The 24,293-nt window shown below is 41.2% G+C and overlaps 7 protein-coding genes across 11 annotated transcripts in view; 3 read left to right on the top strand and 4 right to left on the bottom strand.

The window, feature by feature from the left end:
* lrp2a (low density lipoprotein receptor-related protein 2a) overlaps positions 1-1,034 on the top strand; it is a 31,975-nt gene extending 30,941 nt beyond the window's left edge. For both annotated transcript variants that reach the window (XM_049727808.2, XM_049727809.1), the window contains one exon: positions 41-1,034. In XM_049727808.2, the coding sequence (XP_049583765.1) occupies positions 41-217 (177 nt within the window). In that variant the 3' untranslated portion in view covers positions 218-1,034. The remainder of the gene's footprint in view (positions 1-40) is intronic.
* rdh1 (retinol dehydrogenase 1) lies at positions 920-3,546 on the bottom strand. The gene is made up of 6 exons (XM_049727917.2): positions 3,486-3,546; positions 2,830-2,862; positions 2,422-2,752; positions 1,793-2,051; positions 1,389-1,552; positions 920-1,322 (listed from the first exon to the last, which is right to left on the bottom strand). Exons 1-6 carry the CDS (start codon positions 3,501-3,503, stop codon positions 1,099-1,101), a joined length of 1,029 nt encoding a protein of 342 aa, XP_049583874.1. The 5' UTR covers positions 3,504-3,546; the 3' UTR covers positions 920-1,098.
* An 88-nt stretch (positions 3,547-3,634) lies between these two features.
* Positions 3,635-6,151, bottom strand: LOC125973573 (retinol dehydrogenase 7-like). Its single transcript, XM_049727918.1, has 5 exons — positions 5,983-6,151; positions 5,083-5,399; positions 4,738-4,996; positions 4,493-4,656; positions 3,635-4,410 (listed from the first exon to the last, which is right to left on the bottom strand). Exons 2-5 carry the CDS (start codon positions 5,393-5,395, stop codon positions 4,187-4,189), a joined length of 960 nt encoding a protein of 319 aa, XP_049583875.1. The 5' UTR covers positions 5,396-5,399; positions 5,983-6,151; the 3' UTR covers positions 3,635-4,186.
* A 709-nt stretch (positions 6,152-6,860) lies between these two features.
* On the bottom strand, positions 6,861-8,384 carry LOC125973574 (retinol dehydrogenase 7). The gene is made up of 4 exons (XM_049727919.2): positions 8,072-8,384; positions 7,691-7,949; positions 7,443-7,606; positions 6,861-7,094 (listed from the first exon to the last, which is right to left on the bottom strand). Exons 1-4 carry the CDS (start codon positions 8,382-8,384, stop codon positions 6,874-6,876), a joined length of 957 nt encoding a protein of 318 aa, XP_049583876.1. The 3' UTR covers positions 6,861-6,873.
* Positions 8,280-18,503, top strand: abcb11a (ATP-binding cassette, sub-family B (MDR/TAP), member 11a). Of its 3 annotated transcripts, XM_049727825.1 has the most exons (28): positions 8,280-8,424; positions 11,072-11,121; positions 11,346-11,361; positions 11,428-11,485; positions 11,700-11,941; positions 12,083-12,167; positions 12,303-12,436; positions 12,504-12,675; positions 12,750-12,874; positions 12,947-13,121; positions 13,182-13,295; positions 13,374-13,484; positions 13,548-13,673; positions 13,789-13,992; positions 14,065-14,235; positions 14,292-14,481; positions 14,556-14,640; positions 14,700-14,808; positions 14,873-15,040; positions 15,118-15,222; positions 15,289-15,450; positions 15,581-15,784; positions 16,020-16,261; positions 16,337-16,493; positions 16,563-16,760; positions 16,824-17,030; positions 17,143-17,289; positions 17,375-18,503. In XM_049727825.1, the coding sequence occupies exons 1-28, from the start codon at positions 8,420-8,422 to the stop codon at positions 17,573-17,575; spliced, it is 3,963 nt and encodes a 1,320-aa protein (XP_049583782.1). In that variant the 5' UTR covers positions 8,280-8,419; the 3' UTR covers positions 17,576-18,503. The 3 variants fall into 3 exon arrangements, with proteins under 3 accessions (XP_049583782.1, XP_049583780.1, XP_049583781.1); XM_049727823.1 differs by having other exon boundaries at positions 16,337-16,760; XM_049727824.1 differs by lacking the exon at positions 8,280-8,424 and adding an exon at positions 10,396-10,469 and having other exon boundaries at positions 16,337-16,760.
* Positions 18,504-18,850: 347 nt separating this feature from the next.
* On the top strand, positions 18,851-21,465 carry spc25 (SPC25 component of NDC80 kinetochore complex). Its single transcript, XM_049727927.2, has 7 exons — positions 18,851-18,983; positions 19,175-19,337; positions 19,420-19,485; positions 19,735-19,881; positions 19,957-20,061; positions 20,152-20,250; positions 20,406-21,465. The coding sequence occupies exons 2-7, from the start codon at positions 19,187-19,189 to the stop codon at positions 20,564-20,566; spliced, it is 729 nt and encodes a 242-aa protein (XP_049583884.1). The 5' UTR covers positions 18,851-18,983; positions 19,175-19,186; the 3' UTR covers positions 20,567-21,465.
* nostrin (nitric oxide synthase trafficking) lies at positions 20,624-24,175 on the bottom strand. Of its 2 annotated transcripts, XM_049727879.2 has the most exons (16): positions 24,085-24,169; positions 23,922-24,007; positions 23,757-23,840; positions 23,554-23,616; positions 23,385-23,466; positions 23,189-23,251; positions 22,855-22,953; positions 22,659-22,784; positions 22,397-22,495; positions 22,091-22,213; positions 21,876-21,984; positions 21,699-21,787; positions 21,503-21,628; positions 21,165-21,381; positions 20,997-21,089; positions 20,624-20,917 (listed from the first exon to the last, which is right to left on the bottom strand). In XM_049727879.2, the coding sequence occupies exons 1-16, from the start codon at positions 24,109-24,111 to the stop codon at positions 20,781-20,783; spliced, it is 1,623 nt and encodes a 540-aa protein (XP_049583836.1). In that variant the 5' UTR covers positions 24,112-24,169; the 3' UTR covers positions 20,624-20,780. The 2 variants fall into 2 exon arrangements, with proteins under 2 accessions (XP_049583836.1, XP_049583835.1); XM_049727878.2 differs by having other exon boundaries at positions 20,624-21,381; positions 24,085-24,175.
* Between the last annotated feature and the right edge of the window lie 118 nt (positions 24,176-24,293).

Below are 24,293 nucleotides of genomic sequence, written 5' to 3'. Positions count from 1 at the left end.
TCAAAAGCAATTCACACCATTTTAAAATATTTCTTAACAGATGAAGGACGACAAGTCTGAAGGAAGCAGAGGAAGAGGAGGAGACGACGCCCCACCCCCCAAACCTCAGAGGAGGGACCATCATCATCATCACCATCATCATCCGAGCGCCTTTTCACCAACCGAGGACAGTTTCAAAGACACGGCCACTCTGGTTAAAGAGGACATTGACGTATAACCGCACCCTCACTGACGAGGGAAAATCACACTTTGCACAGAATTTATTTTTTTATGCAGCCTGTGGGGGGAAAAAAAACAACTCAAATTGTTATATTCTAAGAGATATTAAGTATAGTGCTGCCTTGAGATATAATGAGTGACCCAGATACATTTTTTCAGATTTTTTTTCTGTCTTAAGAGAGTGGTCACGTAACGGATTAACGGATTGTATCTCAAGGCACGGCTGTACATTTCGACAGAGTACGGGAGAAGAAAGTCTATGCCTTGTGACATTACGTATGCCAATTCTCATGGTTTTTTTTTTCTTTTCTTTATTCTGATGTACGATACGTATATCTTTGCACTGACGCTGCTGATAAAGACGTTGATGAAATTATGTTGTATATTTGTAAATTTCAACGAGAAGATTTGAAATAGCCCGTGTGGGTAGTTGTGCATTTATACGCGTCCAGGAGAGGAAACAAAGCTTGATGATTTTCTGCCTTTGCCATAAGATAAATATATAATCGATACCGTATAATCCCTTCAGGGAATGAGTTGCAGTCCAAACACGTGAGCTAAATAATGCGATTTTCTGAATCAAAACTTTTTTTTTTTTTTACTCTTATGTGATCCCTGACTTTGTGACTTTTAATCACTGTGATTATGTCTTTTTTTATCAGCACTGATGATGGGGAATAACAGACAGAATACTTGAACATGCTTGTGCACGGATGTTAATTTATGTGGATGAGCCACGCATGCCCTCAGAATGCAGATGAGTCATTTTGTATCCACCATCTTAAACGATTACAAATAAAACCTGCTTTTTCTGATCACGGACAGTTCAAATGGCTGCTGCTGAGTTGAATTTGGTGACCGTAGTGAAGTTCCTCTTCATCACCTTCTCGCTGCCGCAGGAGAAGGTAGAAGCGCGCTGATAACAAAATCGGACACAAATGAAGGCAGGTAAGACAGCGGGATCCAGAAAAGTTTGGCGTCCCAGCCAGCGGTGTAGCGTGTGCGGGGGGAGCGAGCAGTCAAGGCGTGCTCCATGCAGCTGGTCACCATAGAGATGCGGGAACTACACAGGACGTTCATGGAGAAGGCCTGCGCCTTCAAATCTGCAAGGTCATGACGGTTGGACGTCTTTCAAAATATGATTTTTTTTCAACCCACTTTTTACTCACAGTCATCAAAGTATGTTTCTCCATAGAAGCGTTTTGTTTCTTGAGGGAGGCGAGTCCAGAGCCTTCTGAGGTCAGCTTCAATGAGATCCAGCCGGGTCACGTCAGTCTTGAAGAAACCAGGTTCGATGATGCTCACTTTGACACCAAAATGCTGCATGTCTCGTCTATTAACGCACAACACATCAATACTCTAATTACAAATTTAATACAACTATTCTACTTAACCCATGAATTGAAAATGCCATTGCCAGTCATTAGCCTTTCTATGACATTTTCCATTGTTTGCTAGCATTAAGCTAAACGGATTGTCATAAGGCAATGTGGTTATTTGAAATATGCAACGTGAAGTTGTCTTTTGGTTTATGATTAGTTCAGCCCTTATGAAAAGAAGAACTCAACCGTACCTGAGGCTATCCGAAAAGGCCTCCACTCCCCACTTGGAAAGACAGTAGCCTCCCCCAGTGAGAGCCAGTCGGCCCATGATGCTGGCCACATTGACCACCCGGCCTCGGGCCTTCTTCAGGAGCGGCAGGAAGCGAAGCGTCATGTCCACAGCACCTATCAGGTTCACGTCCAGAACTTTTGTAAAATCCTCCAACTGCATCCACTCTGTTGGGCCGATGGGTGTGGATCGGCCCGCATTGTTCACCAACCCCCACAGGCCTGACGAGGAACAAAGCTGCCTCATTAGGGGCAGATAAGACAGGTCAAGAGAAGGGTCACTATGCTGGCGTATGTTTTATTTGAAACTCTCTCGAGTTTAAATATGTTTTTTTTTTAAATCAAATGTTATTATTTCTTGTGGCAGATTAAGGAAGTGTTAGTGTGCAGCTGTGAAAAGTCAGGGATGGTTATTTTCTCCCTCCGCATTGCACTAAAAGGATCTATCAGACATGTCAGTAGGAGGATGAAGAGTTGATGATGAGGAGTAACCCGGGGGCCAGGATGTCAGTCCAGGTTATCTCCCGGCGCCTCACTCGGACTGGCACTCTATCAGCCCAGCCCCCCTTCCCCTCCTCCTCATCCAGCTCACCTCGCTCTCCCACCTCTCTGCTCACAAACTCCCGTGCCCTCCTAATGCTCTCGCCGTCTGTTACATCCAGGAGTAGCGTCCTCAGTCTGGGGGAGGCCGAGCGAGCCAGCTCCGCCGATCCCGTCTCAGTGAGGCACGCCGCTATGACCTGGAAACCTTTGGCATCCAGCTGTCTAGCCAGCAGGTTGCCGAAGCCGCTGTCGCAGCCTGTGATGAGCACATGCTTGAGGTCGAACGCGGCCACCTCGTAGGAGTCTCTGATATACCAGCATGTGGCGACAAGGGCAGCCAGAAGTAGCAAAGAGGTCAAGGTTGGATGGGACACCAGTGCCTAAAACATATCATTTATTTTCTTTGTTGGAGACCATGCTCAGCCCTTTTAAAATTGAATGAGAATCATCGACGTACCTCCAAAATACCTGAAGTCAGTTCTTCAGTCACCTGAGTGGACAAGATTGCATCATTGAGGTAAATTACACGAGAACAAGGCAGGGTGTCCAAAGTTTAGTGACTCCATAGGACAGATGCTTTGAACCATTGCCTCTATTAATCATTGTGGGGAATGTGAGGTGGCCCAACAGCTGCCGTTGTTTGTTTACAACCTTCTGTTGCTGCAGCCAATGCAAGTGACACCATGCACTCCAGACTTCAGTTATGTTCTCGTAACCTCGCACACCGGGAGGCCACCAACAGGCCACAGATAGAAGAGCAGGTGGCCAACATAAGGACATGGACAGTTTGTCAAAATGGAGGCATTGCAGGGGTTTATGGATTTTTTTTTTTTTTTTTTTTTAAATCTTGATATCATATTCACAGTGCTCATTAATAAAATTAAACATAGCTGAAACACAGCTTCCATCAAAATATGACCAGTAAATTGATTAGTTGTTTTACTTTTTTTTTTTTAAACAATTATGTACCTAATGCATTAAAAAAGTCCAAACTTGAAAACATTCCTAATTGCCTCACAGCACCTTAGCCGCTTATGATTTCATTACACTTAGGCGCTTGTCAATCACTCATATTTAAGATTATCGTGTCAAAAACAAATAAAATAAACCTACCATGTCAACGGAAGTCATTAGGAAGACTGACTAAAGGCAGAGACAATCCCTTCAATGTTTCACTAGTGCGTGATTGTGTAACACGCATTCTTTGACCGACGTATGATTAGATCTTGACCCGAAATGAACTACACCACATCACACCACAGTTTAAAACTCATACAGTATGACAAAAATTATTCATTTTGAAACATCAATGCTGATACACATATTTGGGCATGCTACATTAAATGGTATAAAAAGTCAACATGCCAGGTTTTTATGATATGCATATAAAAATGTAAAACCTTTTCAAAACTTGTTCCACTAGGCGACGAAATATTTGGTGTCACCAATGATGTACAGGTTCGTGTTCACGATGATACGAAAAAGAGTGATCTATTTTTCACTGCTTATATAAGCTTGATATACAATTATGAAATTGATTGACAGTACAGTACAGTGAGTGATCTCAAATGTGCCTTCCCTCTGTGGGTCCCAAGTCAACCCCAGCCCAAGTCCAATAAGAAAGAAAGCAAGTTGAATATTAAGCCCTTTAAAAGCAGCACAGACTTTGGGTCAGAGGTCAGCTGTCTACGCTGAGGTCTTACATCAGCGTTATGAGTAAAGCTGCATTGACTTATATATTTATATATATAGGGATTATGAAGAATTTAAAAAAAGTGGCAACTAACACCAGATGGAAGGACTCCCGTGGTATTTTATAACACAGACGCTTTAATCTTGGGGCTGGATTTAAGAAAGTAGCTGTCAGTGATGAAGGTGGGCATGTAGGACAGAGGCAGCCAGATGAACTTGGCGTCCCATCCGGGCGAGTAGCGGGTGCGAGGGTGGACGGCGGCCACAGCGTGCTCCATGCAGCCCACCACTTTCATCAGGTCGCTGTCAGTCAACACTTGGAATTTTTGTGACATCATTTTGAATGCTGAAGTGGAGAGCATGCACGAAGGTTTTTGCTTACACCAAGTACTACTTTGCAGTTTCTGACGAGGCATCAAAAAACTCACCACTTTCCAAAAAGTCTGGTCCGTAGTCGTCTTTCACGTCCTGCGGCAATCGGTCCCAAAGTTTCTTCAGGTTATTTTCCAACACCTTTGTGTCAGTGACGTTTGTTTTGAAGAAGCCGGGCTCGATGCACAAAACCTTCACACCAAATGGCGCCAAGTTCAAACTGAAGTAAGAGATTAAGCTGAGATGAAGGTCGTGTTCAGTGGGGGGACGACAAACGTCTTTTTGCTGCGTTAGCGCTCACCGCAAGCTGTCGTTGAAGGCCTCCACGCCGTATTTGGACACGCAGTACGGACCGCCGACCGGGCTTATCCTCCCAAACACACTGGCCACGTTCACCACCCTGCCTCGGGCCTTCTTGATGAGAGGGAGGACGCTCAGGGTCACGTCAATCACGCCCAGCAAATTGACAGCTAGCATGCTCTTGTAGTCTTCAATTGTAAGCCAGTCTGAGGGGCCCGTCGGCACAGCGACGCCTGCATTGTTGACCACGGCCCATAGTCCTGAAAAGACGAGGCCGCATTTTTTGTAGTTCTGTATCATACCCTCCATTATTCATTGAAAAACATTTCCTCCACAGAGACTTTACCTTTCTGTCCTACAAGAGTGTCGATGAGAGCCGCGGCCTTTTTAACACCTGCAGAGTCTGTGACGTCTAAGTGAAGAGTGGTCAGTCTGTCGGAGGAGGCCTTCTTCAGCTCATCTTCGCCCTTCTCGGTGTAACAGCCGGCTATCACGCGGAAGCCCAGCTTATCCAAGTGCTTGGCCAGGAGATGCCCAAAGCCGCTATCGCAACCGGTGATGTAGACATGTTTGTCTCCCTTGTTCTCCACGCGTTTGAACTCCTTCAACCATCTGTAGACAAACCACAGGACCAGTAGCCCCACGATGTACAGGAACATCTCACTAGAGGAGCAAATGAGAAAGAAGATAAAAGACCTACACTTGTCCCAGTACCTGTGTTGTCAAAGCAGCCACGTGACCAGACATCACCTTTTATGGTTGGTCAGTAAATATTTGATTAAAATGGAAACAAGCACTTTGTCCTTTGGCTGTGTATTTTTGCCAAAGTCTGATTGCTATTAGGCAAGGAAAGGCCACCACATATTTCATGTTTTGTGAAAGTTCGCCTTAAAACCACATCATTTAAATTGTCTCCAGTTTCTATAGGTTTTCCATTGTGCATTACTGTATTCTGAAAGCAACAGCACCATTATGCGGTCAAACACAAGTATTACAAAATAAAAGTAAATAAGTCAGAACTTAGCAATTTTTTCTTACTAGCGCTTCAATTTAAAAGTTACGCATAATGTCAACAAGTGCAGAGTTTACCCTTACTAGTAGTTGTACTACTACTACTGTCAAAGCTGTCTTATTAGTATACAAAAAAATGTTATGCAGTTGAGGAAAAAATATAATAATAAAAAAGATAATAAACTAATAAACCCAAACAAGTGCTAAGCGATCAGTTTGGTTGCGGCTGAATTACCTTTCCGATGCCTCTCTGTCCCACTGTACTTAAAGTGTTGTGTGTTTACTGCGTTTGTTTGCGGATGTGGCTGTGTGTAAGGCTGTTTATATTCCGGGCTGCAACGCGGACTACAAAATATTTGTTCCTATCTGATATATAGAAGCGGTTAATCGTACATCTTTGTGCTCCCTTGACGCTGACGTTCCTCTGTGTTCGTGTGTGAAGTATGCCAGGAATGGAGTCGATTCCAGCAGCTTTTTTTTGCAAGGTTAGTAGCTACACAAAGCTGTTTGGAACTCGCTGTATTGTTTAATAACTATACGGGACGCTGGAAAGTTGAAGAGTTTGCGGTGGATTTGCGCCATCTTGTGGCTTCGAAATCAGAGTTTCAGGAGATTTCAATAATGTCGAACTTTTTAAGATACTGTAATGCCCTCGACGTGGTCAAAGATGAAACCAGTGGCTGGTGCAATTTAGTCACGCATCATTTCCTGCCCAAACGCCCTCACACTTCCCATAATGCACAATAACAAACATTACAATACATATCTGCAAGCTCAGCGAGCACTTAAAACACACAAAACAGGAACGGTAAGGAGTTAAGTAGCGTGTTTCATTTAGACTTCAAACAAATCATCGTGACTGTAAACATGACTCACAACATAGCCGACTACTCTACGGATGTCATGCATGTCATACATGCATGACATTCGTAGAAAGTTTGGCCTCCCTTCATTGAATAATCAACTCTCAGGAATTTGCTGCTCGATCTGAATAAACTTGTCCTGCTTCCCTTTTCACTTGCACTTTAACAACTTTGCAGCTAAAATAAACTTTTTAAAATATGATTTTTAACACCATTTAATTTTGCTTAAGGTAACACCACAAGACTCCCATTGAAGGTTATACTTATACAGATACTTTAATCTTGGGGCTGAGTTTAAGGATCAAGGTGTCAGTGATGAAGGCTGGCATGTAGGACAGAGGTAGCCAGATGAACTTGGCGTCCCATCCGGGCGAGTAACGGGTATGAGGGTGCACGGCGGCCACAGCGTGCTCCATGCAGCCAATGACCTTCATCAGGTTGCTGTCCGTTAGGAGTTGACATTTGGCCACAATGGTTTCGAGCGCTGTAATCGAGAGCACGCACAGAGTTTATTGTAAATAGCATAGAGATCATGTCATCATAACTGTGTGCAGAATGACTTCATAAGTAAGATTGTCTGGGTGACAAAAACTTGCAGCGCTTGTTCTTCTGATGCTGTGATGTGATTAGATGGGTATGTAACTTCAATTCAGTGCAATGACAACTGACTTGTACGAATGACTGTCTATGCAAATGGCAGACGTGTGTCTTCAATAATTTTTACAAAAAAGGATTTTTGTAATGTGCGGTAATGGTTAGCGCATCTGGCTTCCAGCCAAGACATTTATTTATAGTGACGTATTTATTATCTGACAAGACATAAAGCACTCACCACGCTCCACATAATTTTCTCCATAGTCATCTTTCACATCCTGCGGCAACCTGTCCCAGAGCCTTTTCCCATTTTTTTCAATGATCTCTGGGTCAGTGACGTTTGTTTTGAAGAAACCAGGCTCGATGCACGAAACTTTCACTCCAAAAGGTGCCAAATTCAAACTGGCGTAAAGATGAAGTTGAAACAATGATTTTAGATTAGATAAGATAAGACACGTTAGTTGCACGTTAGTTTCTCTCTCTCACCGCAGGCTATCGTTGAAGGCTTCCACGCCGTATTTAGAGACACAATACGGGCCGCCGAACGGGCTGATCCTCCCGAACACGCTGGCCACGTTCACCACCCTGCCTCGGGCCTTCTTGATGAGAGGGAGGACGCTCAGGGTTACGTCAATCACGCCCAGTAGATTGACATCCAGCATGCTCTTATAGTCCTCAACAGTTAACCAGTCTGTGGGGGCCACTGGCACAGAGATGCCCGCATTGTTCACAACGGCCCACAGTCCTGAAAAAGCGTGGAGAGCAACAAAAAAAAAATCTATAAACACGTTCAATATAACAGAACGCACAGTTAGATTATTTCTCCTCTGCAATCCTCTTCAGGTGTACCTAATGGTGTGGCCTTACCTGTCTGCCCGACAAGTTTGTCAATTAGAGCAGTGGCTCGTCGGACGCTGGCAGAGTCGGTGACATCCAAATGAAGAGCGATCAGTCTGTCGGACGAGGTCTTCTTCAGCTCATCTTCGCCCTTCTCGGTGTAACAGCCGGCAATCACACGGAAGCCCAGCTTATCAAGATGCTTGGCCAGTAGATGCCCAAAGCCAGTATCGCAGCCGGTGATGTAGACATATTTGTCTCGCTTGTTTTCCACACGTTTTTGCTCCTTCAACCACCGCTGGACAAGCCAAAGGACCAGGAACCCCACGATGAACAGCAACATCTCTATCTGTGTCATGAGATATCAACAGATGTCACATGAGGTAGTAAGTTTGCCAATTCCAATTTTTTGGTCCAAAAATTATTTTACTTAATAATTTATCTTTTTATAATCCATCAATGCACTGGCAGGAAAAATTGCATTCTCTTCCTCTGCCACCACACCTCATAATTGTTTCTGTACCATTATGAAAAAAGAAAAAACACTTTTCCTGCCTCGAGCTGCCTTCAAGGACCGTGAACAAAATAGGACATTTTAAATTCGAACAAAAACAAATAAACACACGACATAAATGAATTCAACTAAGTTATGGATGTAAACAAGCATGTAAACAATTTGGGTTTTGAATCACATTTCATTTAAATCTGTGTTGGCTTTCCCATTTTAGGATGTAATACTAGTAATAATAACTAGGTTGCTAATATTTAAGGTGAATTAATAATAGTTCCGTCCCTCTGAATACAAGTAATACAACTATAATGACAATAAATCACTGATTAAGAAAGAAAACTAAACAAACAAAAACAAGTTGGCAAATGAGTACCCCAATCACAATAGTACAACAAACAATGCTTCCAAGTTAGGAATTTTGAACTCACGTGCAACTTTCCCGTCAGGTAGAACCTCTACTGAGTGAACAAGCAGACTAAATGAGCGCATTATGTGGAGGTGGAAACGAAAAGTTTTTTCTAATTGTTCCCATCCCACTTTTGCTAAATTTTTCCGGGTAAGTCTGCCAAAAAGAGTGAAACAGCGCCCTCTGTTGGAATATGTCTGCAACTGTAACTGCACTAAGGAAACGCTCATGCAATCGAAAGGTTTAGGATTCAAATGGAAATTGTGAACATATAAATATTTTGTGCATATCGGAATCTCAATTAGGTATTGCTTTTCATAATTGTAGGATTTAGCATAAAGGAAATATCTGCCCTCTCGTGGAAGCAAAGTAGAAGGCAGTTTTAGGTGCAAATGGGGAATCAAATCTTTTTTGTCAATTTTTATAATTGTCTCCAATTTTACAATTGTCCACAGTGTAATGTAAATTGATATATATATATATATATATATATATATATATATATATATATATATATATATATATATATATATATATATATATATATATATTAATAAAAATTGATAAAATAATCATTTTGAGAGTTTGTACTACCATGCTTGGTGACTAGTAGCTCTCTCGAGGGTTTGTTTTTATTGCACTGTTGTCTTGGACTGGAGTACCACCTACCTATGACATTATCAATCACTTGTGTTGGGAATCCAGTATCAGACCATCTGTAAGGAGAGAGCAAATTCCAAATCCAAATATGTCCGTGCGGGCATTCACCTTTTATTGAGACATTATATTATTAATCTTTTTTTTATTATGTAAAAAGTAAACAGTATAATTAATAAGCTCTTATGATTTTCATGTATAGATGTGAGTTTAGGAAATTAGAATTGAAAAATAAAGTATAATAAAAACAATTCTCAACATGTTTGAAAAAAAAGTTGTTTTAGTAAGAAATTATTTTTTTTAAGAAAAAATATTTGATGTGGTTTTTTTCAAGGCATACATACATTTAACCTAGAAAACTGAGTAGTGTGCAATTAAATGGGCTAAAGAATGAAATCATTGTAATCATTAAAAGTCAAACGTCCTTTCACACAGTTGATGATCCGCATTCCAGTGAGTACACTTCAAGTTTTCTAGCACTTGATCACAACTAATGGCCTTACGGTCATTAAACTCACTTTACAATCACCTCTGATAACATCTTGAACACATTCATAAAATATATTTTTCATCAACATCACATCAAATCTTCCAATTTTAAATGTCCCTTTCCTTCTTTGTATAAAAACATTGTGACTTCCCAGTTTGAAATCAATATTTTAATGATTTAAATATTGATTTCTTTTTTTTTCTGAAGACTTCAGACTTTTCCTGGCCATATTGCTGACACAAACCTTATCAGTATAATGGTGCTATAGATAATAGTAGTAGGGGAGGGGCATAGGTTGCCTTATTAACTCCAGCCGTGTTATTGCTGGCGAAACCACACATTGACCGAGAGCTGTCCTGTTCAGGTACAGTACCCCCCCTTTAACTAAAACAACATTTCTTGGCATTTGTATTTGTGTTTACATGATTATAATATATTGATTTGAATCAGATTGAGATGGTCAGTCGCCCTCACAGCCAAATTTCTAGTAATCTCGACTCGGACCGTGGATGTACTCACTGTGCCAGCTTTTTGACGAGATTTTTTTTTTTCAAATGGATGTTTAGTCGATTTTAAATTGCCCATTGGTGTGAATGTGCGTTTGAATGCCTGCTTGGACCCTGAGAGTGAGAGAACGCCGCCTCTCGCTCAAAGTCAGTCGGGATGGGCTCCAGTTCACCCTGACCCTGACTAGCATACAGGGCGGGATGGTAATGGATGAAAGGAGAGAAAAAGAACACTGAGAAGACAAGCTCACAACTCATCTACTTTACATAAAAGGGATCAAGTCGATGTTGTCAATTATTAAACCGGGCTGGAAGAATTATTTCTATCAAAAAATGTTCTTAAAAGTTTAACATTTTCAATAAGGGGCCTTTTATTTGTTGAATTTTGTAAAACTCAATATTCCGAAGCTGCGTATTTCACTTTGACCTATTAACCCTTGTGATGGTTGTAATTTTCCAGGTCAGACAACATGAAGAAAACTATGAAATTTACACTACCGACAGACATAGGTGAGTAATTTCGTTTAAAAAAAAAAAAGTGTCAACATAGGTCAATAAAAACTGTGCGTTTGTTGTGGAATCAGTCATCAGGAAAATGTATCAGAATAATGAAAGCGCTAATGCATTATTTTATTCATGCGCTACTATAGCACGTGTAAAAACAAGCTAAATATAAATATAAAAGTCACCAGAATTTTTTTTTCATATTTTTAATTCATTTTCTTCTTTTGCAGCGAATCAAAAGAATGGGTAAGGCTTATTTTCAACTCAAATCATATTTTAGGCAACAATGTTAATTAAATTGAATGTTTACAGGGATGAGAAGAAACAGAAGAAAGAACAGAATACGCTCAGTGTTGGATACTTTCAACTGGTAAAAAAATAAAAAATAAAAACACATGTATTAATTTGACCTATTTTTTTTAATTAGATTAAAATTTTCTCACTCATCCATGCATCTAACAGTACTCACCTCATTTCTGTTGCACGTGAATTCCATCTTGAGGTGTAACTTGTAAAACGGGATTCTTATCTCCATCTGTAATCATTTCACTCAAGCATCTAATGTCTAATTTTCTTCCCGCCAGTTCCGATTTGCCACTTGGAAGGAGATTGCCATGATGGTGGTGGGGAGCGTGTGCGCGCTCATCCACGGCGCTGCCCCGCCTCTCATGCTTTTGGTGTACGGTATGATGACCAACACGTTTGTGCTCTATGAGTTAGAGGTGCAAGAACTGAAAGACCCAAATAAAACCTGCCAGGATGACATCATTCACTGGATAAACGGCTCCGTTTACGAGCCGGATGAAAACGTTACTGTTGCCTGTGGGTGAGTCACCCTAAATTCAGTCGCGATGGTTTATGATTTTATTTATTTATTTATATATATATATATATATATATATATATATATATATATATTTTTTATGATGTTTTTTTTATTATTACTATTCACTTGCATACACAACAGGGTTGATATCGAAGCCCAGATGACTCTGTTTGCGTACTACTATATTGGAATCGGAGTTGGAGTTCTCTTTCTTAGTTACTTTCAAGTAAGTTTTCATTGATGTACAATGTCATTGTCAAAAAAATAAAATCATAATAATATACGTATATATATTTTTAAATGACATCATGATTTCTATTGTGGTCAATTTAAGTGGTGACATTTTTCTTTTTCCCTCCAGATTGGTCTCTGGGTGTCGGCCGCCGCCAGACAAACTCTGAGAATCCGAAAGATTTATTTCCGGAAAGTCATGCAAATGGAGATTGGATGGTTTGACTGCATCTCCGTCGGTGAACTCAACACAAGATTATCCGAGTGAGGCCTCCTCAACCTGCTGATCGAACCCGAGCCTTTGACCGCTTAACATTGTTCTCCTTCTCAGTGATATCAACAAGCTCAATAACGCCATCGCCGACCAGGCGTCTTTCTTTATCGAGAGGGTCTCCACCTTCGTGTTTGGCTTCATGGTGGGCTTCATCGGCGGCTGGAAGTTAACGTTGGTGGTCATCGCTGTGAGCCCTCTGATTGGTGTTGCTGCCGGACTCATGGCAATGGTACACTTTTGGCAAAGATCCAGATGCTAAGATAGATTTGGAATTTGTGTAATTTTTTTTTTTAATCCTCGTAGGCTGTGGCTAGTCTAACGGGACGAGAGCTAAAGGCATACGCAAAAGCGGGAGCTGTGGCTGATGAGGTCCTGTCGTCTATTCGAACGGTGGCGGCGTTTGGTGGTGAAGACAAAGAAACTAATAGGTACGTTTCTCTTTTTTTAAAATCATCTTCCACATAGAGTGCATGTGAGATTTACATTTAGAACTGATCCAGATATGACCAAAACCTTGTGGAAGCCCAAAACTGGGGCATCAAAAAGGGCACGATTATCGGAATCTTCCAAGGATATCTATGGTGCATCATTTTCCTGACTTTCGCTTTGGCCTTTTGGTATGGATCCCAGCTGGTCATCGACACAAAGGAGCTCTCTCCCGGGACTCTTATTCAGGTGAGGAACGTGTTTGTAGCGGCATCACGCCATGTGACTTACTGCCTTTCTTGTTTTTAGGTGTTTTTCGGAGTCTTGATCGCAGCAATAAATTTGGGTCAGGCCTCGCCTTGTCTGGAGGCTTTTGCTTCAGGTCGGGCAGCTGCAAAGACCATCTTTGAAACTATCGACAGGGTACGACTAGCTAGTTGAAAAATGTATATTAATATTTTTGTTTTCTCAGCATTCATTTTCATTATTTTGTAATCACAGGAATCGGAAATCAATTGCATGTCCGACGAGGGTCATAAATTAGACCGAGTGAAAGGCGACATTGAGTTCCATAACGTGACCTTCCACTACCCATCCAGACCTGAAGTCATGGTAACAGTTGTTTTTAATAAAACTGATGCTCGCAGCAGTCACTTGTAAAGTTTACTTTTGTAGATTTTAAACAAACTCAGCGTGCAAGTGAAAGCGGACGAAACCACCGCTTTCGTTGGACCCAGCGGCTCGGGAAAAAGCACGGCCGTTCAGCTCATCCAAAGGTTTTATGACCCAAAGGAAGGCACGGTAAGGAAAATATAATAAATAATATAATTAATAATTAATAATAATACTAAATTATAAAACAAATATATAATATAGACCAAAAAAGAACATTTTGAAAACAAGAATTTTCCTCTAGGTGACTTTGGACGGTCACGACATCCGAAGTTTAAACATCAAGTGGCTCCGCTCGCTTATCGGCATTGTGGAGCAGGAGCCGGTGCTGTTTGCCACAACCATCGCGGACAACATTCGCTTTGGGAAACCGGGAGTCCCTATGGAGGAAGTCATCCGAGCGGCAAAAGAGGCCAATGCTTATAATTTCATCATGGATCTTCCACAGGTATCGCCAGTGTACTCCAGTTAGACCTACACATGCACATTTTTAGAAACTACACAATTGCCGATTTTCTAGAAATTCGATACTTTGGTGGGTGAGGGTGGAGGTCAGATGAGCGGAGGGCAGAAGCAGAGGATCGCCATCGCTCGAGCTCTGATTCGGAATCCCAAGATCCTGCTCTTGGATATGGCCACGTCAGCTCTGGACAACGAGAGCGAAGCTGTTGTCCAGAAGGCTTTGGACAAGGTGTGCGGCTGTTCCTATTTTACTGAACATGTTGAAATGAGACTCTCCTATGGCAGGTGCGGGTGGGCAGGACCACGATTTCTATCGCCCACCGTCTTTCCACGATCAGGAAAGCGGACGTCATCGTCGGATTTGAACGTGGGCGGGCTGTGGAAAAAGGAACCCACGGTGAGCTCCTGAAAAAGGAAGGCGTCTACTTCACTTTGGTCACCCTGCAGAACCACGGCGTATCAGACGCAACCAATGGTGGGTCCACAGAATCCTCGTGATCCGAAAATTGAATACATTGAAATCTATTAAACGGATCTTTCTCATGCCAGTCGCTGCCGGCAAAGTTGCTGCTGAGGAAATCCTTGAAACAAAAACAAGGACTTTTAGCCGAGGCAGCTGCAGGATGAGTAAAAGGTAAAAACCGACACACGAGATCATCTGATCCAAAAAGACGACGGATATCATCCCGATAGGAGCTCGCTTCGACTGCGATCTCACAGCAACTTGTCCAGCGATTTTGGGCCCGACACCGTCTCAACCAGCCTGAGGATCCTTTCGAGCCAGACCATCACGCCAGATCTTGTAAGATGCCAAAATGTCGCCGTTATCTGTGATGTGTCACCGGAAGAAGTCCAATCGTCAACAGCCGGAGTACGAGGATGAGGAAGACGAACATCTCGAACCGGCCCCCATTTCCCGCATCTTGAAGTACAACCAATCAGAGTGGCCCTACATGCTGCTGGGCTCGCTTGGGGCTGCCATCAACGGCTCGGTCAACCCAATCTATGCTTTGCTCTTCAGCGAAATTCTGGGGGTAAAAATCCTTTTGCGTCATTTCGGGCCCATCTGTTCACATCTTAACCTTTTTTTTTTTTTTTTTGCGGCGGTTAGACGTTTGCTTTAGCGGACGTCAATGAGCAGAAGCGGCAGATCAATGGTATCTGCATTCTCTTTTGCATTGTGGCCGTGACCAGCATCTTCTCGCAATATTTACAGGTCTGCCTGCACAAACATTACAAGCTGACAGATGGAAATCTCATTGATTGTGATTTGATGTCGCAGGGTTATGCCTTTGCCAAGTCTGGTGAGCTACTAACACGTCGTCTAAGGAAATTAGGCTTCCAGGCCATGCTGAGACAAGACATCGGCTGGTACGATGATTTCCGAAACAGCCCCGGAGCGCTGACCACCAGACTGGCCACCGATGCCTCTATGGTTCAGGGTGTAAGTGATTCATTTCTAAACCTGCTAGCTTTTCGTTGATTTGTTTTAAACTATAAGGATGATTGAGGAAAAAAATGTGACCGAGATAAATGGGCTTCTGAAATCTGTAGCTTTGTGTTGTTTTTCTCAGGCTACAGGATCCCAAATCGGCATGATCGTCAATGCCCTGACCAACATCGGAGCCTCTTTCATCATCGCCTTCTACTTCAGTTGGAAGTTAGCCTTGGTCATCTTGTGCTTCTTGCCGTTCATCGGGCTCTCTGGGCTCTTTCAAGCCAAAATGTTGACCGGTTTTGCAAATGAAGATAAGAAAGCAATGGAGGAGGCTGGCCAGGTCAGTACTACACGTATTAAATAAATTGGACAATAATTTATAAAAAAATTAATAACAAATAAATAAAATAACGATAAATTAATTTGTATTTATTTATTATTATTTTATTTATTTATTATTTATTTAAATAAAATAATACATTTTGAAAAACATTTTTTATCCATTATTATTTTATTTATTTAAGTGATTTTTTAAAAATTAAATAAATAAATAAATAAATATGTATTTTTTTTAGGTTTCCGGTGAAGCTCTTGCCAACATCCGAACGATCGCAGGCTTGGCCAAAGAGAGCTCATTTGTGGAATCCTATGATGAAAAACTCGAGTGTCCATATAAATCTGCCAAGAAGCGCGCCAACATCTACGGGCTCTTTTTCGGCTTGTCCCAGTCCGTCATCTTCATGGCTTACGCCGCCTCCTTTCGATATGGAGGCTACCTTGTCAACGCTGAGGGGCTGCAATACGTTATCGTTTTCCGGTTTGTCAAATCGTATCTGCTTTTTTTGGTCAAGTCGTACCTCCAACCAAAATTTCGTTCCGATGTCAACTCCAGGGTGATATCGACAGTCGTCATCAGCGGGACCGCACTGGGCAAAGCTTCGTCTTTCACTCCAGATTACGCCAAAGCCAAGACGGCCGCCGCTCATCTCTTCAAACTTTTGGATCAAAGGCCTAAAATCAGCACAAGCAGCACAGATGGAGACAAATGGGTTTGGAGATTAAACGAAAGAAATGTGGTGGAAATGTTTGCCAAATCCTGTCTTGCTCTTCTCCACCAGGAAAACTTCAAGGGCGAAATAGAGTTTGTGAATTGCGAATTCACCTATCCGTCCCGTCCGGATGTTCGCGTGTTGAAAGGCTTGACGGTATCGGTGAAGCCAGGTCAGACGTTGGCATTCGTGGGCAGCAGCGGCTGTGGCAAAAGCACCAGTGTTCAACTGTTGGAAAGGTTCTACGACCCGGACCAAGGCAAAGTGGTAAGCGCACATTTTCATCTCCAAAATGAAACAAGACTTCCTGACGTTCGATTTTGATTCCAGCTGATCGACAACCGCCCGTCTCAGTCAGTGAACGTGCCTTTCCTGAGATCTCGGATCGGCATCGTGTCCCAGGAGCCCGTTTTGTTTGACTGCAGCATAGCCGAGAATATTCAGTATGGGGACAACACGCGGAGCGTCAGCATGGAGGAAATTGTGGCGGCGGCCAAACAAGCCTATCTTCATGACTTTGTGATGACGCTACCAGATGTGAGAGGACACCTTTTTTGCTTTGATATAACAAGAGCAAATGAAAAAGCAAATGTGGTGATGAATTATTTTTTTTTTCCTCAATCTTTGAATGCATTGGAAAAATTGCCAGAAATACAAAACCCAGGTTGGCGCGCAAGGCTCCCAGCTATCAAGAGGGCAGAAACAACGTATTGCCATTGCCCGGGCCATCGTCAGGAACCCCCAAATCCTGCTTCTAGATGAGGCCACCTCTGCTCTGGACACCGAGAGCGAGAAGGTAGTCAAATAAAAAGACCAGCTCCGTCAATATATTCCTAACATGGTGGCGACACTATGCTTTTTTTTTTTCTGAAACCCCACAGATTGTCCAGTCAGCTCTGGATAACGCGAGGAAAGGTCGAACCAGCATCGTCATTGCTCACCGGCTCTCCACCATTCAGAATGCTGACATCATCGCAGTGATGTCAAATGGCGTCGTCATCGAACAAGGCACTCATGATGAACTCATGGCCAAGACTGGCGCTTATCACAAATTGGTCACAACTGGAGCTCCCATCAGCTAGAGATGGAATGCTCCTAGAAAAACCAAAAAAAAGCTGTTCTATTGCAAAATTGCGCTCATTTTTCCTGAGATTAAAAGGTTGTTGATATAAAAAGTCTACACACCCCTGTTTAAGAAACAGGATTCTGTGATATGAAAAAGTGACAGCAAGATAGATGATATTCAAACTAACATGTACAATTTAAAAAAAAAGAGGGTAAATAAATCAACTATAAATGTGATTGCAGAAGTGCGCACACCCTTTCGTTTGGAAGATTCTTGGCCATGATCCCCAAAGTTATTAAAAATGCATGTAGAAGCCGAGGGACTCTGTTACAGAGGAGTTTATTGTCCGACACATTTCGACTCAGAGTCACCATCAGTGCTAATCTTTAGCCATAACCATTAGCCCTGATGAAGACTTTATAAGAAGCAGACTTTATTACGCATTATATTGTGTAACATCTATTAAGTCAACACTATTCCTTTTTGCACCCGTTTACCTTACATTGCAGCCATATTACACATTCTGCTTTGTTTGTGAACAAGTCACCTGACTACTTAGGCCTCTTATGTAATAAGTTGAGGTACCACTGAATGCTTAGCAACGACAGACAGCTAGGAAAAAAAACAAATGAATGCTAATGGGGAGATGCACTAATTTGTCAAATGCAAATCTAATTAAATAGGAAGCCACCTTCAGCTTTGTAACAATTTGTCTGAGTTATGCAACTATCTCCATCCATCCATTCTCTGAACCGCATACTTTACTATTTTTAATCAAGGCTCTCGTGTTATTGTAATTTTCCATTTGTGCTTGCAGGTTTTGTGTAATGTGTAGCATTTATGAAATGTGCCTGTGCAGTAAACAGGAATGGATTTATTTCATACATAAATTAAAAAAAACTTTGTCTTGTTATAATAATATAAAAGATTTTGTATGACTACAATTCAGTCTTGTTTTTTTATTGGTATTAATAATCAAACAGTCTGGATGAGATTTCTCTCGGATGGTAAAATAAGAATCACTGTTTAAAATTCACAATTTAATGACTTTATAGCTATTCATTAAGCAATACAGGAAAAACTGTATAATTAGTAAAACATAAAATAATTACCCATGTATTTTGAGGAAGACATAAAATAAATTTTAAAACCAATCTCCTTTTATAAAGTAGTATTTTTATTTTATTTTGCTGCAATAAAAACCATCAATGCAAATGAGCAGATATGAAGCAGTAATCGTTTTGAATCAGTAGACAGCGCTAGTGCGTCACTATAGTTTGCAAGCCGCTGCGATAAATACACGAAGAAGAAGAAGTACCGCCTTCGTGTTTCCGCCCACAAATAGACCAAACAAACCGCGAAATTTTGAAAATAACTAACGAGCGAACGAGCGAGTTCAACTGTTTTATTAAATATTTCATCACGTAAGTATCACATATACATTTAAAAATATTCATATGCGAGTTAGTTGAAATGTTCAACGAGCGTTTTTGTAGCTTAAATTGTGTCCCTGCGAACTAGTAAGGGTAGAAACGATTGTTGTTCTGCGTTAGCATTAGCCGAGGAGCTAATGGGACGAATGATATATTTTCCGTTTATACTTTTCCACCCACAGACGCCTTTGAACATGGCACCTATCACAGATGGCAACATTGTTTCCATTTTTGCCAAGGAAAGGACAGAAGCGCACAATAGAGCGCTGAAAGCCATCGCTGAGCTTACGGACATATCTGCCGAGTTGAGCTACTTTCATCGGCAGTTTCTCAAATTGGTTCCAGGTATGTTTTGTGAATGCCCATCGGCAAACGCGAGATTTCTATTTGTGCTCAGTGATGACTGCTTACCGTTTATTTTGCACAGATACGGTTATCAAGAAATTTGCGGATGATGAGGTACTGTTTGAGACCATCGAGACGTATAAAAAAGGTGAGTTATTTTTTTGGGTCCAATGCTTGTACGGGGCAATGCTAATCAATTGGTGGTGTTGTTAGGACGAAATTTGAACACTGAAAGAATTGCATATTTGTTCAATGTGATTGCATCTCAAGTTGTGGTGTTGTTAGGACGAAATCTGAACACTGAAAGAATTGCATATTTGTGCAATGTGATTGCGACTCAAGTTGTGGCACATTTTTCCTTTAATTTTCTCCCATCATTTTTTGTTGTGATGCCCAGATCAGCGACACCAGAATGAATCATCGCAGCAGAAACAGCACAGTATTACAAAAATTTCATCTGAGATTTATCAAAAGGAAATGCAGAAAATGACTCTTATGCAGGAAATTGAGAAATCTCAAGAAGAAAGAAACAAGACAAAGAAATGTAAGTTTCAATTTAGAAATCATCAGCCAATTATTATTATTTTTAAATACAATTTGTCCCCCCCCCCTTCCTCAGTACTTGAGTCCCAACATAAGGAAAACAAGGACAAACTGAAGAAACTGCAAAAAGCCAGAGGAACCTTTGAGGATAATTTAAAGATGGCAATACGGAAAATTGATGGTAAGGCAGATTTGTTACTGACATATGATTATATGGTTGTTTTATTGTTGTTTTTAAATGTGTAACTAAATTTATTGTTCTTTTGTAAAGCTGACAAGTTGCAGTTTGTGTTCCAAAGTATCGACCCAGCTGATCAGAACAGTCCATACACCATCACAATGCAATTCACTAAAGATGGATCATATCATAGTAAGTCCTAATTTATTAATCAATTAAAATCTATTTATGACCAGCAATTTGAGTTCATGTCCAAAATCTAGTTGTTGGAACACCTACCGACAGTCAACGGTAAACACTAGGAAAAAGGTTATTGTGAAATTTACTGTAAACTTTCCATGCTGCAGCTGTGTCGAGCAAGCCCTTACTGGAGTGTCTGCCAGAGTTGATGGGAAAGCTGCAGGAGACCAAGAAAATCTCGGTTTTTCTGAAGAATGTGAGGAAGCAGTTTATCTCCCATGCTTCACAACAGGGGACCCAAAAGCGAGGCAAGGCAATAATCCCATGAGAAGATTATGTAACCTGTGAGTTTAGTTTGTTTCATTTTTATTCTGATGTAATCATAGCAGAAGTCATTTCATCCATCTAAACATATCACATGCGCAAGATTGGTCATCTTTACACCAACGTAATTGATTTTTCTCAGCAAATTTCAGACAATATTACCCCTCCAAAAAATGTTAAACTATTCTGTCGATTCCATTTGAAAGTCGCAGAGGCAGTCAGGCTTCAGACGATTTGATGCTACTCAGCACAGGCAGCTCCTCGACATATGTTGAGGGAAAATGACCCGTCTGGCCATTGAGCGCTCCAAACCACCAGCCATTCTCGTCCTTTGTGTAAATGTCGAGAAGGTCCCCTGTCGACACACGTTAGTGTACATAGTAACTCCGATCTTCCTTTTTGGAAAGGTTTGGACACTTTATTCCCTTCCGTACCTTCTTTCAGAGGTAATTCATCGCTTTGTTGAGGTGCGAAGCTGTACAAAGCCTTGCATTGTCCCACGGTGCAAACGTCGGGCGTTCTCTGAACTGAATGTTTAATGTATTTAGCAAATGACTTCAACAATGTTCGAAATAAACATTTGATTCCTATAGAAGCCCTACCGTGTTCATTAGGCTCTTGCGCAAGTGTTGGGCTTTGAACACGGTCCTCTGGTTCCTGTAAGGGTGCCGTGCCACCGCAAGCCGACTCCTCAGTCGGAGATTTTGTAGTCCGAACGGGTCCTTTGTAGATGATGGATGCTCTCAGGGAGTGTCTGGTTCTGAAGGTTCTCCTGAGTTTCACCGGCCGAATCAGCTGTACCACACTGTGCTCGCAGTCCTGGTGGGAGCAGTTGAGTAAAAATCTGTCTACAATTGAAAGCCATGCTAAATATCTTTAATAAATAAAGAAACCGTCTAATGATCCCGAGATAATTCAAGTCACTTTAGCTGTTGAGTACCTTATCTTTCCACTTGACAATGCTGTCCTTAAATCGGTGGGAGGACCTGGGCTTTCCCTCGAGGTCACACAACGACGCAGAGAGTTTGTAGTGCGTGGCCTCCAGGAGATCCAACTTCAAAGTGTTCTGTATGCAACAAGAACCCCACTCACTGAGCTTCTCATTCATCATCCACAAAGTCCAAAATATGACAAACCTCATCAAGCTGCTGCTCAGTCTCCTCCAGGTTCCTCTGGTTTGAGAAGGAAGGGTTTTCCGAGTAGATTTTCATCAGCTTTTGGATCCCTGCGACAAGATAATGAGCACGTATTTGGTTGTACTTAAGATTCGGATCACTCTATTGGTACACATCGATGTCATTAGTGCAGGTTGCCTTCGCAGTCTTTCTTTGCTTTTAAGATTGCGTCCTCCAAGCGACAAAGTTTGAGTTTAATGGCTTCTCTTCTTCGGTCTCTGCACATGAGTGATTTGCTGTCTTCCTCCTGATGCGTGCGACACAAACAAGGTCTGAATGAATCAAAAACTACTACGCAGTGGATTCATAGTTTCCACCCAGAAATAGCCTTAAAATAATCATAGTAAACTTACAAAATAATCCGTCATCAAAAATTTTGCTTTGTTGTCCGTTGTGACGTTGTTCTCTTCCACCAGTTTTTGGATGTCTTTATCCATGTCCACTCTTTGAACCAGTAACTCGATCTGCTTTTGGCTCTGCGACCATAACATTCATGATCATCGTTATTGTAATGAATGACAAGAAAATTATATATATATATATATATATATATATATATATATATATATATATATATATATATATATATATATATATAGATAGATAGATAGATAGATAGATAGATAGATATTAAAAATAAGTATATTATTACATCTTACATGTTTGAGGGTCTGCCCAAAACTGGACATGTGCAGCTTGTACTGGGTCAGCATGTTGCAAAGAACTTCAATCCGTTGTTTCTCTAGCTCCTGAACGACCTGCCAAAACAGTAAAGTAGCAAAGGGGCATTTGAATGTCTTTTTTTTTTCTTCTAAATAGAATGCTTGCTTTTAGTGAGATTTTAAACCCTCTCGCGTAATTGAAAAGCAGAATAAAAGATTTTTTTTTTCCCCTCTCCTCCATAATGAAATGTTTGGGCACCTGGTAGCCGTTTTTAAGTGTATTTTCCCACTTGAGTCTCATCTGTTGGCCCTCCATGTTGGCATTGAAGTACTCCTCATCCACTCGCGTCGTTACCTCCGCCGACTTTGTCAGCCGGTTTAGCATCTGCCAACAAGAAGCAAAAATTGTTCCCGCTGTAGGTCTGAAAAAATGCATTTAAAAAAAGCTACCTCACCTTTTGTTTTTCTTTTTCTGTAGATAAATGCTTATTACTCTCCACAAAGTTGAATAAGGCTTCATGCTCCCGTGTTAATCCGACCAATTTCTTCTTGGTCTGTATGAAAAAAAAAAAGGATAAAAACCACCAAATATTAAGATCAGATTCAATGCCTTGTTCTAAACCACCGCATTAAGTTTACAGTAATGATTCCAGCAGCATTTCTGCCTCCTGTAAAAATTAACATCAGGCTCAGCTGCCCTTTTGATCCCTGCTTTCAATTCACAGATGGACAAAAAAAGACTAAATGGGCCGGTTCTTCTGTCCTTGTATCAATTTGAATAGACTTAACCTTGATTTGCTCAGTCCAGTTCACCGTAACGTGTTTGCCCGTTCTCTCAATGGCGTTGTCGAGCTGTCAAAACAAAGAGAATGTTCATTCAGGGTAATTTTGGACAAAGTTTTTTTTTTTGTATACTGCACACAGCGGTGCTTTGAGATAGGAGTGACTAGATTTGATTTTTGTATGTAAGGGCAAAAACACACACAGGCCTCTTTCTCTTGTTATGCTCATCTAAAAGTTGACGTAATTCCAAAATGGCCTCCTGTTGAAACGCATTCGCCAATGATCTAAAAAAAAAAAAGGTGACATTGAGCTTTTTTTTTTTTTTTTTTTTTTTGTGTGTGTGTTACGACACGGGTTTTAAAATAGATTACCTGTGGGCATCTGCTCGGGAATACATCTCATCCGACACTTGACACCAGGCACCGTAAACAGAGCTGAAGGCATGAAAAGCTTAACGTTTGTGTTTATTCCAAAAAAATACCAGGGAGGAGGACTTTGAAATATTAAATCGGATTATTTTGACTAAATCGTTCAGCCCTTGTTAAAACAAAACAAACAAAACTACGTGTCTTACTTGTTGGTCATTCCTTTGGAAGCCCTCATAAGTTTACCAGCCAATTTTTGGAGCCCCTTCGCATAGGTGTGGTCGAGTTCGGACCTAAAGCGAGTGTCGTAAAGTTTGGAGCCGAACACTTCAAAAAATATTTTCTTGTGATGTGTGCAAGTGTATGTAGCTGACCTTTGCTGCATAATGTTCATAAGTTCTTTGCAGAAATACTCGCCGTCTTTTGACACTTGTTTGACATTTTGATACAGTTGGTTATACTGAAAGACAGCACACAAGAGAATTAAAAACGGACAAAAGACAAATGTCAAGTAAAGAGCTGGTCGCGGATACTCACAGAGCAGCTGCTAATATAGTCCTTCATCTTAAAGACTGAAGCTGTTTGTTGACTTTGGACTCTGAACTTTGACCGCCTCCTCCCAAAGTCGCTCATGCGGAAATCACCTAAGTTATTGTCGGTGGACTTTACAAAGAAAAATTCCAGCTATGTCACACATAATAATATCAAATAAGTTAATTCAAAATCTTTTTATAGAGTAATTTCAT

The sequence above is a fragment of the Syngnathus scovelli genome, chromosome 8 (genome assembly GCF_024217435.2).
Source record: "Syngnathus scovelli strain Florida chromosome 8, RoL_Ssco_1.2, whole genome shotgun sequence".
Classification (NCBI taxonomy): domain Eukaryota; kingdom Metazoa; phylum Chordata; class Actinopteri; order Syngnathiformes; family Syngnathidae; genus Syngnathus; species Syngnathus scovelli.
The sequence above is the reverse complement of the archived record's forward strand: the minus strand, read 5'-3'. Positions and strand labels throughout refer to the sequence as shown.

What these genes read in the sequence shown, in the direction of transcription:
- rdh1 (XM_049727917.2), bottom strand. An exon ending in GCCTTTTCGGATAGCCTCAG is followed by an intron (nt 1,553 to 1,792) that starts GTACGGTTGAGT and finishes GTGCGTTAATAG; the next exon opens with ACGAGACATGCAGCATTTTG. An exon ending in AGAAACATACTTTGATGACT is followed by an intron (nt 1,323 to 1,388) that starts GTGAGTAAAAAG and finishes ATGACCTTGCAG; the next exon opens with ATTTGAAGGCGCAGGCCTTC.
- LOC125973573 (XM_049727918.1), bottom strand. Translation starts at nt 5,395, where the DNA reads ATGTTCCTGTACATCGTGGGGCTACTGGTCCTGTGGTTTGTCTACAGA. An exon ending in GCCTTCAACGACAGCTTGCG is followed by an intron (nt 4,657 to 4,737) that starts GTGAGCGCTAAC and finishes CTCTTACTTCAG; the next exon opens with TTTGAACTTGGCGCCATTTG. An exon ending in ACCAGACTTTTTGGAAAGTG is followed by an intron (nt 4,411 to 4,492) that starts GTGAGTTTTTTG and finishes TCTCCACTTCAG; the next exon opens with CATTCAAAATGATGTCACAA.
- LOC125973574 (XM_049727919.2), bottom strand. Translation starts at nt 8,384, where the DNA reads ATGTTGCTGTTCATCGTGGGGTTCCTGGTCCTTTGGCTTGTCCAGCGG. An exon ending in CAAACTTGTCGGGCAGACAG is followed by an intron (nt 7,950 to 8,071) that starts GTAAGGCCACAC and finishes ACGCTTTTTCAG; the next exon opens with GACTGTGGGCCGTTGTGAAC. An exon ending in AGAAAATTATGTGGAGCGTG is followed by an intron (nt 7,095 to 7,442) that starts GTGAGTGCTTTA and finishes TCTCGATTACAG; the next exon opens with CGCTCGAAACCATTGTGGCC.
- abcb11a (XM_049727823.1), top strand. An exon ending in TCTTCAGCGAAATTCTGGGG is followed by an intron (nt 15,041 to 15,117) that starts GTAAAAATCCTT and finishes TGCGGCGGTTAG; the next exon opens with ACGTTTGCTTTAGCGGACGT. An exon ending in CAATGGAGGAGGCTGGCCAG is followed by an intron (nt 15,785 to 16,019) that starts GTCAGTACTACA and finishes TATTTTTTTTAG; the next exon opens with GTTTCCGGTGAAGCTCTTGC.
- spc25 (XM_049727927.2), top strand. Translation starts at nt 19,187, where the DNA reads ATGGCACCTATCACAGATGGCAACATTGTTTCCATTTTTGCCAAGGAA. An exon ending in AAGAAACAAGACAAAGAAAT is followed by an intron (nt 19,882 to 19,956) that starts GTAAGTTTCAAT and finishes CCCCTTCCTCAG; the next exon opens with TACTTGAGTCCCAACATAAG. An exon ending in GGCAATACGGAAAATTGATG is followed by an intron (nt 20,062 to 20,151) that starts GTAAGGCAGATT and finishes TCTTTTGTAAAG; the next exon opens with CTGACAAGTTGCAGTTTGTG.
- nostrin (XM_049727878.2), bottom strand. Translation starts at nt 24,111, where the DNA reads ATGAAGGACTATATTAGCAGCTGCTCT. An exon ending in ATGAACATTATGCAGCAAAG is followed by an intron (nt 23,841 to 23,921) that starts GTCAGCTACATA and finishes CACTCGCTTTAG; the next exon opens with GTCCGAACTCGACCACACCT. An exon ending in AGCAAAGAAAGACTGCGAAG is followed by an intron (nt 21,788 to 21,875) that starts GCAACCTGCACT and finishes ATCTTGTCGCAG; the next exon opens with GGATCCAAAAGCTGATGAAA.